Genomic DNA, 15,224 nt, shown 5'->3' on the forward strand with positions numbered 1-15,224 from the left:
GTCACCATAATTTATACATATATGTATATGTTTACATGTATATGTGTGTATTTGTATGTATATTTGTGCATTTATTTTCCCTACTAACCTGTAATCCTTTGGGAGGCATGAACAATGACATTTACATTTATCTCTATGCTTCTGGAGCAGAAGGAAGGGAAATGTGTCAGGTCAACCCCCAGAGTAAAAATGTCTATATCAAATAATTTATTCCCATTGGTCATTTATTCCTACTGCTCTTCCTGCAAGCTTCTGTGCAAACATACAGATCCAGTTCATATGAATTGTTCTCAAAATAAAAAAGTCAATCCTGGTTTTTCTGTCAGTCACTGTGCGAGTTTGGTTGGTTAAAGTCAAATTCCTGGGGACCAACTACCTCTATGGAGAGTGGTCTGGGAATTCATAGGACTTTCTTTCCCCGTCTGCATCCCTCCATCTCAAATAGGATGCTCCTCAAACTACCACAACAGAGCACAGAATGTAAATGAAGTATGACATATATGAAACTGGTAATTCTGTAATAGCAATGAGTACTGGTTGGTTATTTTGAAATGAATTGGATGGTAAATACCTCATTCTGACATACTGACCTGCAAACCCTCGGCTCCTTCCTTGAGGGGGAGGTGGCATTGAACCCATGGCTCGGGAATAAAGTGAAACAGGGTACAGAGAGGGCACCATAGGAGGCACAAAAGTAGGTGATGGAAGTAGAGCAGAAGGTGGTGGATGATTCATGTTGACTCCTTCAAGGATACTCTGTCTCATCTTTTCCACTTTGGTTGCCAGGTCAGCCTTCAAATAAGGAGAAAATAGTAATAGCAGCTGCCATCTTTTTAACTTCTCCTATGTTTCAGGCTCAGTTATTGAGCACTTTAGGTATGGCCCCATAATTCTATTCCCATTAAGGGAATTGAGGTCTGGAGTTAAATGGCTTCAGGCCACACACTCAAGAAGCCCATCTAACACCAAAGCCCTCACTCTTCTCATGAAACCACACTACCAATCATATTAGTATTGACTGAGGGTTTGTGAGGCACATTAACTAGACCACTGAAAACAAATATAACAATAAGAATTTACTGATGGTCTCTTACATGGCCAGCAATAGGATAGATAATTTATTTTTATCTTATTTTCTTTCTTTTGTTCTTTTGAAATGTTGGGGATTGAACACAAGTCCTTGTGCAGGTAGGTTAGGTCATTTTTTAAGGGACAGGTAACAGAATTAGGTAAAAGAGAAAAGAATAAAACCCCGATATATAGGAAGCCTTAATTTCAACTTTCTCCCCTATCTGCAGGATTGGAGACCCTAAGTTCTGCTTAGGCTCAAACTTCTTCTGGAATGGATAGAACAGTAAATATATTAGGTTTTGTGTGCCACACTGGGTCTGCCACAATTACTCCACTCTGCCACTGTTGCATGAAAGCAGAGGTGATATGCAAACAAATGAATGTGGCTGTATTCCAATAAAATTTTATTTACAAAAACAGGGGATGGACTGTCTTGCAGAAAACGGGAGGCAGACCGGGTAGTTTGCTGACCCCTGCTCTAAAATCTCAGCTAATTCCCTCCAAATGGATGAAAGAGTGAGTAATCTTTCCACTCCCTTGTCTTTTCTCACTTTTTCCAAAGTTTGGCTTCAAAAATTCCTCCACTTCTACCCTTTCGTCTGCTTTACCTATTTGTAAACAGTTTCATTACAAAAAAAAAGGTCATCACATGCAAAAGTGACTTACAGTTTTTGTAAATAAGGGAAATGAAATCCTAAGAGTTAGAGAAAAAGCATATACTATGACTGAGTATTCCATGGGGAAGAAATATGAAAAAGGACATGATTACTTCAAGCTCATACAAAAACTTTCAACAAGCTGGGATGGTGGTGCACACCTGTAATCTCAGTGGCTCAGGAGGCTGAGGCAGAAGGATCACAAGTTCAAAGCCAGTCTTAGCAATTTAGCAAGGCCCTAAGCAACTTAGCAAGACCCTGTCTCAAAATAAAACATTAAAAAAAAACTTTCAACATATGATTTTATAACATGTACATTACAAGATTATACTTGGGGTTTGGGGCCATGTTGGTTCAATTAGGTTAAGGTTAGAAACACTTTTCCCACTTCTGCTCCCTCCCTCTCCAATGTTTCAGCTCTTTTTCCTCTCCCTGCCCATTCATTCATTCCCATTCAGCAGATTAGAGATGGCCCTCAGCAACTGCCCAATGTGCTGGTACCTGGCCATCGCAGAGTTCAACCAGGGATACTCGTTCTCGGCCTGCTTTAATGAGCTTGCTCTGGAACAGCTTGCCATCAAAGTAAATCCAGGGGCAGCAGTGCTCCCAAGGGACTGGCTGGCCACAGGCATCATTTGCAAAGAGAGCTGTGTCGACCCCACTCATGAAGAGGGCAGCAAGCTGAATCCCTCGGGCATCCAGTTTCTCAATCTGAAACAACCATAGAGGAGAAATTAGTATTAAAAACTAGGGTTGAGGGCTGGGGTTGTGGCTCAGCAGTAGAGTGCTTGCCTAGAACGTGCTGGGCCCTGGGTTCGATCTTCAGCACCACATAAAAATAAATAAAAAATTAAAGGTATTATGTCCAACTACAACTAAAAAATTGAAAAAAAAAACCCCCAAAACTAGGGTTGAGCATCCCTAATCTGAAAATCTAAAATCTAAACTGCTTCAAAATATGATACTTTTTGAGCACAGACATGATCCCACAGGTGAAAACAACCACACCTGGCCTCATATGACAGGTCACAGTCAAAATGTAGTTACCCTAAAAATATCATAGAAAATTACCTCCGGGCTATGTGTATGAGCATATACAACACAAGTGCATTTCATGTTTAGACTTGGATCTTAGCTCCAAGATATCTTATTAGGTATATGTAATACTTAAAAATCCAAACAAAATCTGAAATCCAAAACAAATCTGGCCCCAAGCATTGTTGATAAGGGATATTCAACATGTACTGTTACTGATAACATTTATTCTTATTCCTGACAAAGTAGTTCTTTCTTTTTATTTTTTTCAGTGCTGGGGATTGAACCCAGAGCCTTGCACATGCTAGGAAAGTGCTCTACCACTGAGCCACACCCTCGGCCCTTCTGTCATGCTAATTCTTGCAGTTAAATTTGAACATGTGCTTTTTAATACAGACCTTTGAATGCACAATTAGTTTTTATCTATGTTTTTCCCTGAGATGACTTGAAAGGTATTCATAAGGTTAGAGGATATCAACTTTAAGAATCTATTCTAAGAAGTAGAGATGTGAATAAAATTTTATCCGTAAAGATGCTAATTATAACATTACACATAACAGGGGAAAACTATAAACATTATAATAATTAAATGATACAGCCATATGATAAAATATTTACTAAAATTTTTAACATATAGAAAATATATGTTATATTGTGGAAAAAAAACACAATATAGTCATCACTTGGTATCACTGGGGATTGGTTCCCAACAAGCATAATGAAATTCATATATATTCAAGTCCCTTTTGTATTTGCATAACCTACACATATCCTCCTATATACTTTATAGCATATAGATTATGTATAATTACTAATATTCAATGTAGATGAAATGTAAATAGCTGTTAAAGTGTATTATTTAGGGAATAATGACAAGAAATAAAGTTTACACATCTAGTATTAATGCAACTTTTAAAAAAATATTATACATCTGTGGTTGGTTCAATCTGCATACACAGAAACTGTGGCTATAACTACTTAAGAAACATCAATATGCATGACAAAAGTCTGAAAGAGTCAATCCTCAGCATAACACACACACAAAAACCACTGGAAGAAAACATCAACAGTTTTCACAGTGGTTATCTCAAGTTGGTATGTTAGATGGCTTCAATAGGAAAAAGGGAAGTATTTTCAGGTGCCTGCTAGATGTGGTTGGGCATCAGGAGCTGCTCTACCATCCAGCCATACTACTTTACTCCAAAAAGGAAACACTTTTTGTCCTAGGATGATTGCATCTTTCCCATAGTTGATCTGAAATAAATTAAGATTTTTGCTGTTGTTGTACTGGGGATTGAATCCACAGCCTTATAAAGGTGAGTCAAGAGCTCTACCAATGAGCTACATCCCAGCTCTTAATTTTTTTTTTTTTTGTATCAGAGATTGAACCCACAGGTGATTAACCCTAAATTGATTAGGACCTCACTAAGTTGCTGAGGCTGGCTTTGAACTTGAGACCCTCCTGCCTCAGCCTCCCTATTCACTGGGATTACAAGTGAGCATCATTGTACCTGGCTAATTTTTTCAATTTTGAAACAGGGTCTTACTAATTTGCCCAGGCTGTCCTTGAACTTTTGAACCTCCTGCCTCAGTCTTCAGAGTAGATAGGATTACAGACATACAACAGTGTACCCAGTTTAAATTAAAATTTTACAAGTATTTTTCTTTTTTTATTTATTTTTTATTTTTAAAAAATATTTATTTTTTAGTTTTTTAGAGGGACACAATATCTTTGTTTTATTTTTATGTGGTGCTGAGGATCATAACCAGTGCCTCACGCATGCCAGGTGAGCACGCTACCACTTGAGCCACATCCCAATCCCTATTTTTCTTTTTTTAGTACAAGGGATTGCAAGGGATTGAACCCAGGGCCTCTTGTATGTTAGGTAAGTGCTACAACTTTGAGCTATACTCCTATCCCCAAGTATTATTTTTTTTGAGAAGAGTTCTCCTTGTTACCCAGTTTAGTACTCCTGGGCTCAGGGGATCCTCCTGCTCTAGCACCCAAGTAACTGGGACTACAGATGTGTTGTCACTGAACCCAGCTCAGTTTTGCAAATCTTATTCATTTGATCTTCTGGTTTACCTTAGGGCCGCAAAAGAACATAGCTACTGAAGTCAGGGGTTGGAATATTCTGCATTGACAGGCAATATTTATTGAGTACTGTGAACTTAAAATATGCAAGAGACTGTTTACATGTATTATTTTACTTAATATTCTCACAATCCTACAAGTAAGGAAACTAAAGCTAGAGAGTTTAAGTAGCCTGTCCAAGGTCACACAGCTGGGACATTATGAAGCCAGAATTAAAACTGAAGGCAGCGTTCCTTGAGAGCCTATCATTTATGCTACCATCCTGTACTGCCTTCAATTACATGGTGGACTTATTTTTTTCCTCATGCTTTTCTATACTTCCCCCTAGTACCCAATATGTATTATTAAAGGTGGGATGGACATTTATTCGGAAATAAGCAGGGATACCAGGATAAGTCCCTGTAGTACTTCTTATAAGAGTCAGAGGTGGGCATTATGCTGCACACCTGTAATCTCAGAAACCAAGGAGGCTAAAGCAGGAAAATCATATGTTCAAGGCTAGGCTCAGCAACTTAGTGACACCAAACAAAAGAAAATTGTTTGGTACCAGGGATTGAATTAAGGGGTGCTTAACCACTGAGCCACATCCCCAGCCCTTTTAAATTTTATTTAGAAACAGGGTCTTGCTGTTGCTGAGGCTAGCTTTGAACTTGTGATCCTCCTGCCTCAGCCTCCCAGGCCACTGGGATTATAATTGTACACTACTGTGCCTGGCCAAAAAGTTATTTTTTTACAAAGAGAGTCGGACACATAGTCTATGGGCCATGATTCATTTGCCTTGCATAATATCCATCTTTATTGTCCATTTTCATCCATCAATATGGGGATAGTATAGCAGGCATCTTTTGATTTTACTGACAGATTTTTGTATATTTGAATAAGGTAAGTCAATCCTTACTTGCAGAACTCATTTCCCCCACCCCCCGTTCTGGGAGAAAAAGACCCTACAGTACAGGAAAAAGTTAAATAAAGGTAGAATCAAATCACCTTGAGTTCTTGGAGTTGATCTGGTTCATAAAGCTGGGTAGACACTGCCTGTGCAAGAAAGGTGTCTAGCTCATGGCGATGCAGGATTCTGCCACCAGGCCACTGAACCATGTAGCTAGAAAATAAAAGCATCATTATTAGGCCACAAGACCTCATGTATTTATCACATAACCACTTATTAAGTTGAAAGCTATTATGGACCAGATCCTAGGCTAGGTTTTGGCAATTACAAAAGAATAAAGTAGAAGAATCTCTGCATTTGATTACACATAGTCTGGGTGACAGAGGAGATAGGCTTGTACATCAGCAATGACAGGACAGTGTTTTAAGTATCAAGAGAAGAATACACAGGGTTCTGAGAGCACAGAAGAGTCCCACAACTCTAAGAGTGGGGGAGGGCATTCTGAAAAAGTCAGCAGGAGCTGAGTTCCAAAGGGTCTGTAGAATTTAGTGAGACAAAAGAAAAGTTAAGGAAAGATGTTCTCGGTTGACTGGAGAATATGTGTAAAGGCATGAAGCATCACTTGGCAAAATGTACCTGGTTCAGTACTGCTGTAGCTAAGAATGTTTAGAGTGATAGGAAGCAAAATTAGAAAGTAGGCCAGATCAAGTGTCTCCACTCATAAGTATGGAATTTGGACTATCATTTTGAATTATGGGAGACATTTAGGGATTGCCAGCAAGAGTGGTATTAACTGTTTTGGTGTTGATGGGCTCAGAGGGAAAGAGAGTAAAGGCATGGATACCAGTTGGAAGGTGACTGAATCAGTGGCCAGAGAGGGACTGAACAAAGGCACTAGATGAAAAGATGGAGTGAGCAAGGTGACAAATGCAAGAGCTATTAAGGAAATAAATCCATAAGACTTAGTGATGGATTTTTTTTAATTGCAGTACTAGGGTGAATCCCTGGGTCTTCCACATGATAGGCAAGTGCTCTACCACCGAGCTACATCCATAGCCCTTGGTCATGGGTTTTATGGGAAGGGAGTAAAAAGAAGGGGAGAGTCTAAGTCTCTTAAAATTCTAGCTTGGGCAGATGGCTAGATGATATGGAGTCATAGATTTCTAAGATAGACAATCCACTAATTAAATAAATAGGTACTCACTGATGAGTATTTGAATTGAATGTCCATGAACTGAATATGCTTTACTGTTTTAGACACTAAGAATGCAGAAAGAGAGAGAGACAGAGACAGAGAGGAAAAAATACAAATATATCAGTACAAATTTGTTCTTCGCTCCCTGAAAGCTGACAACAATGATCATACATAATTACTGAAGCTGTATAAGACTTCGGAAGTTTGGCATTTCAAACAAGCAGTGTTTTCTTGAGTGGCACATGGGATAGGTTCCTGGGAAGTCTGGTAGTAACCACGAGACAATATGGTACCCTGGAAAGAGTCAGGGTTCTACAGTCAGTCTGGCTTAGAATCTAGAAACTCTCTGAGCTAAATATTTTTCACCTAGAATGACTAAAACAGCATAGGCATCTCTACATCATTATTCTTTCTTCAAACCCGAAGTGTTTCTCTGAGTTCCAGGATGAGATGGCAGGACATGCCAAAAGAATCCTATTGCTGCTGCTTTTGTTATATATTTGTTATATATTTTTGGTGGACCATTTATTTTATTTATTTTTATGTGGTGCTGAGTATTGAACTCAGTGCCTCACACATGCTAGGCAAGTGCTCTACCACTGAGCTCCAATCCTAGCCCATTCCTTTTGCTTCTTTAGGAACTAAATTCTAAATGAGTGGGCTCCCTAGGAGGGATCTCCTTGGGCTCCAGAAAATTTCCCTTTCCTCAGAAATTTTCTATTTTCACTACTCACACTTTATCCACATGGAGAATTTATTCTTTATTACCTATTTTATATTTTTGATGCTATATTATTTAGCATGCAATTTGTAGCTAATCTTTAATAAATATACAATATTCTTGTTTACAATACTTTTTGCCTTGAGGACTAGTCTGATATTAATGTTATTCTTCAATTTAATTTTCACCTTTCTTTTATTTTAAAAATTTCCATCTTAGTTTGTTGGCAAGATGCAAAACACCAATAGAAGAAAATGAACATGAACACAATATACCTATATTTAAAGTCACAGAAGATCTTATTAATGGAATAAATGATGTTTAAGAGCTTGACTGATTTTGTACAAAGAATACATATTTTTCAAGTGCCCATATGGGTTCCCATGAGTTCTAGGTCCTTGCTTATCTCTGTTTATTAAAACTTACTTACTATAAACTTGCTAGTACACTACGTGGCATAGGGCAGATGTTGATAAATATTTACTGGAAGAGTGACTGAATGCAAAGCAAAACAAACAAAACCTCAACAGAAGCAAATCCTCTGGAACTAGAGAATATCCTGCTAAGTGAAATAAGCCAATCCCAAAAAATCAAAAGGCCAAATGTTTCCTCTGATAAGCAGATGCTGAACCATAGGGTGTTTGTGGGGGGGGGATGGTAGGGAAGAATAAAGAAACTTTGGATTGTGCAGAGGAGAGTGAAGGGAGAGGAGGGGGTGTGGGGATAGGAAAGATGGTAGAATCAGACGTTATTACCCAATATATATGTATGATTACACTATGGGTGTGACTCTGCACCACAGATAGCCAGAGGAATGAGAAGTTGTACTCCATTTGTGTACAATGTGTCAAAATGCATTCTACTGTCATGTACAATTAATTAGAACAAATTTTTAAAAAATTAAGAAGAAAACAAATAGGAAAAACAAAGCAAACCCTCCAAAGCAAAATTGTAACAGTATCATCTTAAATGATATGTAAGAAAAACTTACCTAAAGCAGTTGAGTGTGCGAAACAGGCAAGCTCATAGAAAGTTTAATATGATACAAAGAGTATGAGTTTACAGATTGTTCTGGGTACTCTAAGGAGAGAGTAGTGACTGACTAAATGTACCTGACAGAATCAGAGAAAGCTCCATAGAGGAAGAAACATTTAATTTCCTGGGGACTGCAGCTTTGGTTTGGTTTGGTCTATACTATATTAATTTGAAATCTGAAATGTCTCTCTAACCTTAGTATAATGAAGGGCAGAGTAGGTGTTCAATAAATATTTGTCAAACAAATGTGTAAATGTCAGGATATTCAGAAGGAAATTCTAAGATCCATCTTTGAGCGGGAACTGCCATTCAACTAGTATTGAACGAATTAAGACACAAAGAATGTAAGGGCCAATAAATCAGAGGAGCATAGGGCTTAGAAATGGGACAGTAGAAAATAATAACATATAAAATGTACTATCTTCTGAATTATATAATGCTTCTGGGTATTTTCTCTGGCAAAACTGTAGCATTATTTATTTCCCAAGGAAATTCCTCAATCTCAAGGACAAGATGACATCCTTACTATTAGTAGTGGTTATATTATTAAACATACTTTTTAAGTACTACATTCTATTATAATATGCAGCAAATTATAAACTACTCATATGAACAACATTTAGTTGATGCATATGATATTCTACATACCTTGCTAAGGACTTTATGTTCATAGAATATAATGGAAATGAATAAAAACTTGGATGCTAACATCTTTGTTTCTAAAGGAGGTTCCGATATACCTTTTCCATGTGACTTCCAACAACTGCTTTTATCCTTTAGGTGATTTAGTTTGCTCATCTCTATAATGGGGATAATACCATCTGCATCTCAAAAGACTATAACAGAGAGGACAGTGATATAGGCATGCCTACTCAGTAGGCTGAGGCACGAAGATTGCAAGTTCAAGGCCAGCCTCAGCAACAGAGTGACACCTTTTTCTCAAAATAAAAAATAAAAAGGCCTGGAGTGTATGTAGTTCAGTGGTAGACTGCCCCTTAGTTCAATCCCTAGTACAGGCCAGTTTGTCCCAATTTATACCCTATCCCCAAGCAGTGTGTCAGCAAGGATTGTTATTGTTAATATTTGATGACATAATGGGTAAAATATTGATTGCTAATGGTGAGGTTGCATATGTTTTTCCAAACTCTTACTTACTTCTGTGAGTGATTCATGTCTATCATAAACATATCAGTTAATTTACTTGTTCTATCTACACCTCCTTCTCAGATAATCTAAAGCCTTTTCTTTATAATAACGAGAGCTACTGGAACAAGGGGTGGACAGCTAATCCAATCAGTCTTGAGAATTTAAACTAAGAAAAGCAGAGACCAGTGAAGCAGACAAGAAAAGAAAATAAAAATAGCTACAGAGGCCCAAGTGAGACTGGGCAGTCTCAGACTCTAACTTTCCAGGACAATTCCAGTGTGTACCACTTTTCTTATTTTTTGGATCATGTTCACAGGGTGGGCTTTTAAGAAATGATTGAATCACCAGGGCTGTAATTTCATCAGTGGATTAATTCACTTGAATGATTAAAATTTTGAAAGGGTTTGTTGGAGATAACTGTCAGCAGGTAGGGAATGGCTGGAGGAAGTAGGTCCTGAGGACATGACTTTGAGCACTCTATCTGTCCCTGGTCCTTTCCTTTCTCTCTCCACTACCTGGCTGTCATGAGCTGAGCAGCTTTCCCCTACGATGCCCTTCCACCATGATACTCTGCCTCATCACAGGCCCAGAGCAATGCAGCCAGCCAATAATGGACTGAATTGTCTGAAACTGTGATCCAAAATGAACTCTTCCTCCTCAAGGTTGTTGTTGTCTGGTATTTTTATTACAATAACAAAAACTGACATAAGAATATCATTTACCCCTTTGGAGTTCTGGTTTCTAAAAAGCCCTTTTTTCCTTCCTGTAGTTTTATTTCGCTATAGATTCAAATTAGGATACATTTTTAGTAACTGCAATTTTCCTCTTCACAGGCAAAACCCCATAAGATGTTCTTCGATTATGTGACCAAAGAACAAATCCTACTACAAAGATGGCACACAATCCAGACTTTCCCTTCTAGCTGGCCCTCAAAACCCACATTTACAATATTTTACATCAATTAATTCTATACCAATATTCTATAACAGTATGTAGATATTTGCAAAGTGATACCTTTTCCCAAAAATATATGAATGTGTATGTATATGCATGTGTATGTGTGTGTGTGTGTGTGTGTGTGTATCTTTACTTTCTTTGAACTGTGGATTAAAGTAAAGTACACATAGTAAGGGAAAAGGTTTAACACGTAAGAACAGAAAAAGCTCCAAAAATTTAATTTAAGTTAGTCCAGATCTTTCAAGCAAAAGAATTCATAGTATTTCTTCAGCATTCAAATACTAGTCATTCAAATTAACATGAAAAGCTGCAAAAACATCATCATAAACAAAGTTCACATACCCTTGTTGCAAGTGGTCTTTTCTCCTAAAGAAGACTGTCAATGCTTGAAGCTTCATACAGCAAGGAACATAATTATCAAAGAAAATTCTGCCATTCTTACTATAATATTTAATAATAGAAGTTAACGTTTGAGGACTCACCTATAACCCATGATAGCAATGGTTTGACTAAACTACTCAAGTGGCTGGGGCTGTAGCTCAGTGGTATAATGCTTACATCCCACATGTGAGGCACTGAGTTCAATTCTCAGCACCACATAAAAATAAATAAATAAAGCAAGAAAGATATTGTGTTCTTCTACAACTAAAATTTTTTTTTTTTAAAAAGAGCTACTCAAGCTCCTTGAATTCACTAAATTCCATTTTTCCTGTGTAATCTCTACTCAATATGGCAACCACAATTCTACAGGTTTCCAAACTGAAGGAAGAATAAGCTCGACTAATTCCAGACTGTGTCAAACATTTTTGAAGTTCTTCAGCATCTCTTTACCATCCTGTCCACCAACATAAGTGAAATTAAGTCCACACTGGGTCATCAGCTAATGAATATCTGTCTGAATATGCTGGATACCCAGAGTAACCACAAGGGAACATGTTTAGACCTGTTCCTGTCACCTGCATTCCTAGCATGTAGTCACTAAATTTTCCAAAGGTTTCAGAGGTCTTAGCCCATTCTTTTCCTCTGAGCCTGAGGTGAGGCAGAACATCAATGGATAAAAGGTATGGCAGAGGAAAGGAGCTGGGGAAATGGCACCAGGAAGCAGAGAGCTAAAATGCCCTTACGTAGAGAGAATATTAATACACTGTCCTGTTGCAAATACATTCTCATTTGTCTTTTTAATTTGATGCATTCTGGCACAGATGCTGTCATGTTTTTTTTTTGTTGTTGTTGTTGTTTGTTTTTTTGACTATTTAATCACACAAATTTATGTGTACATAGGTCAAATTAGCATAGTTATTGATAACAATTTTATATCTCACTTCATATGTTACCGTGCTGAGAATCAAACCCAGGGCCTTATGCATGCTAGGCAAGTGCTCTACCACTGAGCTATACACCCCTAGACCTATGTCTTTCCATCTTGGAGGGGCTCCAGTCTTTATATCTTTCCTTAACACTACTCATTATGTTAAAAAAAAACTTTTATTTTAGGATAATTTTAATGTATTAAAAAATCTAACCTTTAAAATGTTTTATTAAGGGGTTAGGGATGTGGCTCAGTGGTAAAGCACTTGCCTAGCATGTATGAGGCACTGGGTTTGATTCTTAGCACTACCTAAAAATTATAAATAAAACAAAGGTATTGTATCCATATACAACTAAAATTTTTTTAAATGTTCTATTAAGGTATAATTTGTATACCATAAACTGTTTTCATTATAACTACACCATAATTGAGTTTTAGAACATTTGTACTACCCCAGGAAGATCCCTCATGCTCATATACAGTCACTCATTGTACCCACCCAAAGGCAACCACTAATCTACTTTCTATGTCTATGTACTTGCCTGTTCTGGTTATTTCTTTTTTTCTTTTTATATTTTTATAGTTGCAGATGGATGGCATGCTTTTATGTTTTATTTACTTTTTCAATGTTTTTTAGTTGTAGATGAACACAACACATTTATTTATTTGTTTTTATGTGGTGCCATGGATTTAACCCAGTTCCTCGCACATGCTAAGCAAGCACTCTACCACTGAGCTACAAATGCAGCCCCAGCATGCCTTTATTTTATTTATTTTTTAATGTGGTGCTGAGGATCAAACCCAGTGCCTTAAACATGCTAGGCAAGTGCTTTGCCTCAGAGCTACAGCCCCAGTCCTGTTCTGGATATTTCATACAAGTGGAATAATACCCTATATGGTCTTTTGTACCTGGCTGTATTACTCATCATAATTTTTATTTTTTATGAATATATTTTTATTTTTGCTAAATAATGTGTTGACAAAAAATAAGTCTGTTCCTGTGTAACATATGATAAATGAGAGAATGAACAGTTGCAACAAAAGCATTCCAATAATCTTCTCTCTCAACCCGTTTTCCATAATATTACATCATCAAACTTATCATTTACCCAATTTTCCACTGACCTTCATGTCAGGTGTTCTTTTCTTCCAATAGTATCTATATTAATTCACATATAACTGAACCAGATATTGTAATTAAAAGGTATAAATGTTTAACATGTATGAAAAGCAAATAATAACTCAATGCTGACTATGTATGTAAATATTAATACACCAATAGGTTAAAAGCAAAAGAAGGGGAAACTAAGCATGAAAAATCTGAAGTAGAACTATTAATATAAAATAAATTTCATTGGGGCTGGGGATGTGGCTCAAGCGGTAGCACGCTTGCCTGGCATGCTTGTGGCCTGGGATGGATCCTCAGCACCACATACAAAAAAAGATGTTGTGTCTGCCGAAAACTAAAAAATAAATATTAAAATTCTCTCTCTCTCTCTCTCTCTCTCTCTCTCTCTCTTTAAAAATAAATAAATAAATAAACAAATTTCAAGTAAATGTATTTCTAGACATAAAGGGGAACATTTCATAACCATGATAGGGTAACTTCAAGAAAGTACAACAATCTTAAATGTGTATGTACCTAATAATAAAATTTCAATATACATTAAGTAAAAATTAATAAGACTAGAAAAGACAAATCCACAATTACATTTGGAAATTTTTAAGCCCCCTCACTTTGCTGGAAGGAGTAATGATACAGAAGGCTTAATAACATTATCAGCCACCTTGACCTACTTGTTATTTATAGAGAACTATACACAAAATTGTCAAGTAAAAAAATTAATGAGAGATTATATTTTGTCATAAAATAAGCTTTGAGAAATTTAAAATATTTGAAATCATGCATACTGTGTTTCATGCATGATTTATTATATTAGAAATCAATCACCTTAAGATATATAGAACCCTAAACCCATGTCTCAACTACTTCAAAATCAAACAGCACACTTAGAAATATCTCACAGATCGAAGAAGAGAGCACAAGAAAAGTACATAAAAAGTGCTTTGAACTACGTGATAATAAAAGCTTAAAATATTAGAATCTCTGGGATGAAATAGTAGTCAGATGAACATTTATAACTTAAAGTATTTGTATCAGAAAGAAGCTAGATTAACAATCAAATTATGTTCAAATTAGGTAGTAGGAAGGAAAAAATAAGAGGAGTAGAAATATGTGAAATACAAACGAAGTAATACAGCTAAAAGTTGATAAAAATCTAACAAGTTTAATCAAGGAAAAAAAAACAAGAAAAAATATTTTTAAAAAATCAAACAAGGGGCTGGGGATGTGGCTCAAGCGGTAGCGCGCTTGCCTGGCATGCGTGCGGCCCGGGTTCCATCCTCAGCACCACATACAAACAAAGATGTTGTATCCGCCGATAACTAAAAAATAAATATTAAAAATTCTCTCTCTCTCTCTCTCTCTCCTCTCTCACTCTCTCTTTAAAAAAAAAATCAAAAAAAAAAAAAAAAAAAAAAAGAAAGAAAGAAAGAAAAAAAAATCAACCAAAAGGGAGCTATCAAAATGACCCTACAGCTGGGCAAGGTGGCACATGCCTATAATCCCAGTGGCTTAGGAGGCTGAGGTGGGCTCCAGGGTCTTCACTAATTGCTAATTGGCCTGGAGATTTAATTCAACACATATCCAGCACCTGGTACTTGTTGTCCATGCTGGAAGACTTTACCTCAGGGATACCCTTGGGTTTCATACACCTACTGGGGGAGCCAATTCTTAGTCCCCTACGAAACCTGCAGACCCCATGTTTACTGGTGTTGGGTTCAGTCTCCAAACAATTTTTCCTCTCCCCACTCTTCTGACTTCCTGGCCAGATTCCTTTCATAGCTGGTCCTGTAAGCAGTCAGAGGAGAGGGAGGGGTAGAGCTGGGTTTCCTCAACCTTGTGTAAACCTCTCTCCATGATTGATTTTTTTTAGTCACTTAGGCACACTGTATGTTGTGCAGCATGTGTTTACTGGGCTTGTATTTCAGGCCAAACTTGGGTTTGCCAGGAATTGACTTCCTCAGTTGCTGGCCCCCAATGCCACAGTTGTAA

At 37.2% G+C, this 15,224-nt stretch overlaps 1 protein-coding gene and 1 pseudogene across 2 annotated transcripts in view; both read right to left on the reverse strand.

The window, feature by feature from the left end:
* Positions 1 to 15,224, reverse strand: part of Fam120c (family with sequence similarity 120 member C) — a 117,494-nt gene that overhangs the window by 12,078 nt on the left and 90,192 nt on the right. The window contains exons 11-13 of one of the 2 annotated variants that reach the window (XM_077107740.1): positions 5,845 to 5,959; positions 2,229 to 2,438; positions 591 to 792 (exon numbers count right to left, since the gene is read on the reverse strand). In XM_077107740.1, coding sequence (XP_076963855.1) covers positions 591 to 792; positions 2,229 to 2,438; positions 5,845 to 5,959 — 527 coding nt within the window. The remainder of the gene's footprint in view (positions 1 to 590; positions 793 to 2,228; positions 2,439 to 5,844; positions 5,960 to 15,224) is intronic. The other variant, XM_077107743.1, reaches the window with a different exon arrangement.
* On the reverse strand, positions 11,082 to 11,735 carry LOC143639300 (grancalcin-like; annotated as a pseudogene).

Source organism: Callospermophilus lateralis, chromosome X (genome assembly GCF_048772815.1).
Source record: "Callospermophilus lateralis isolate mCalLat2 chromosome X, mCalLat2.hap1, whole genome shotgun sequence".
Lineage (NCBI taxonomy): Eukaryota > Metazoa > Chordata > Mammalia > Rodentia > Sciuridae > Callospermophilus > Callospermophilus lateralis.